This window comes from Lepeophtheirus salmonis, unplaced genomic scaffold (assembly GCF_016086655.4).
Source record: "Lepeophtheirus salmonis unplaced genomic scaffold, UVic_Lsal_1.4 unplaced_contig_828_pilon, whole genome shotgun sequence".
NCBI classification, from domain to species: Eukaryota; Metazoa; Arthropoda; class Copepoda; order Siphonostomatoida; family Caligidae; genus Lepeophtheirus; species Lepeophtheirus salmonis.
Genome location: NW_027296292.1, coordinates 6,604 through 7,913, shown reverse-complemented (window position 1 = coordinate 7,913; position 1,310 = coordinate 6,604). Strand labels below are relative to the sequence as shown.

General features: G+C 33.7%; 1 protein-coding gene across 1 annotated transcript; it reads right to left on the bottom strand.

Annotated features, from left to right (window-relative positions):
* Positions 1-686: 686 nt before the first annotated feature.
* Positions 687-1,076, bottom strand: LOC121131551 (mu-like prophage FluMu host-nuclease inhibitor protein gam). The gene has a single exon (XM_040726970.1). The coding sequence runs from the start codon at positions 1,074-1,076 to the stop codon at positions 687-689; it is 390 nt and encodes a 129-aa protein (XP_040582904.1).
* Between the last annotated feature and the right edge of the window lie 234 nt (positions 1,077-1,310).

Genomic DNA, 1,310 nt, shown 5'->3' with positions numbered 1-1,310 from the left:
ATGTTTGCTCTGTAGTCACTATATATATTAATGTGTTTCACTAACGACAATGGTTTTTTAGCTACATAGATGTTATTACCAGCAAAAGCATTAACAGTATCTATTGTTGTATTTTTTGCTAATTCTTCAGCAGTACTGTTATCAACTCCAATCAATTTACATTGATAAAGAATGACATCACATAAATGAGTGAAAAACTCAGTAGTCTCTGTGATGTCAGGTGCTATATCTTTGCTACCAAGTTTAAAATCATCCATTTTATTACCTATCAAATATATGTTTGTTTTTCTCTACTTTATGCTCAACACTATCTATCCAACCCTGTAGCATGCCGAGCAATTTCCTTTGCTCAGCATCTGTTAAATCAAATATGTTTTTTTCTTTAAATTTATTTTGTATATAAGTATTCAGAGATGACTTATCCTTGCTTTTTATAACGCCTATCTCGCGCAATTTGTACCATTTTGCAACGCACGCTTTTTCTTGCTTGCTAAGCGGCCTTTTGAAGATTAAATGCCCCATTTTTGTCATTTTAGATATAACTATTGTACGTTCACCCAATGTCATTTTTTTAGATGAACGTTTTTTAGTTAATCCGAATAAAAAGTCTTTGTACTCATCATCAGATAACCCCATTGCTTTTTTTCCGATATGTATTTTTGCTAGTTGATTGCCTACGTACATAATTATTCCTCAATATTTGCTTCAAACGGCTTGATAATAAAATCTTCAACGCCTGTTTTTATTGTTACACCGGCAACACTTGCAGCTACATCTGCTTCATTTAGCATAGCATCTTTGTTGATTTCATCTTTTGTTCTTATAAAACGAGCTAAACCCAATGACCTTAAGTTTTCTAAAATAGTATCTATTCCACGCAAAGAAATTGAAGGTGGTCGTTGTCTCCAGCTAATTTCCCCCGTGATTAAGTTAGCTGTTTTTGATTTATTTGTTAGATCATCTCTATGTGCTTCACACCAAGCTTGTATGCCTATTTGCAGCTCTTTCGCTCGTGCTTGTAAATCATTAAGTGTTGGTTTGTGTTTATCTGTGATATCTGCAATAGCATCATTCATTTGTGCTGATTCTCTGCCAATTTCTCGTTCTACATCACCCAAGCGCTTTATCCAACTTTGTGTTTGTTCTTTTGATTGTGGGGCTTGCAATGTTTGTGCTTTAATTCTTTTTTAGTCATTTTTGTCTCCTAAGTTTTAAGGTTTTCCAAGCATTCAGATATCCCATTCTGAACAATTTCTTTATCTTCATCAGATTGCACAAAAGGCAATGCTTCAAAATAATTAATAATCGCG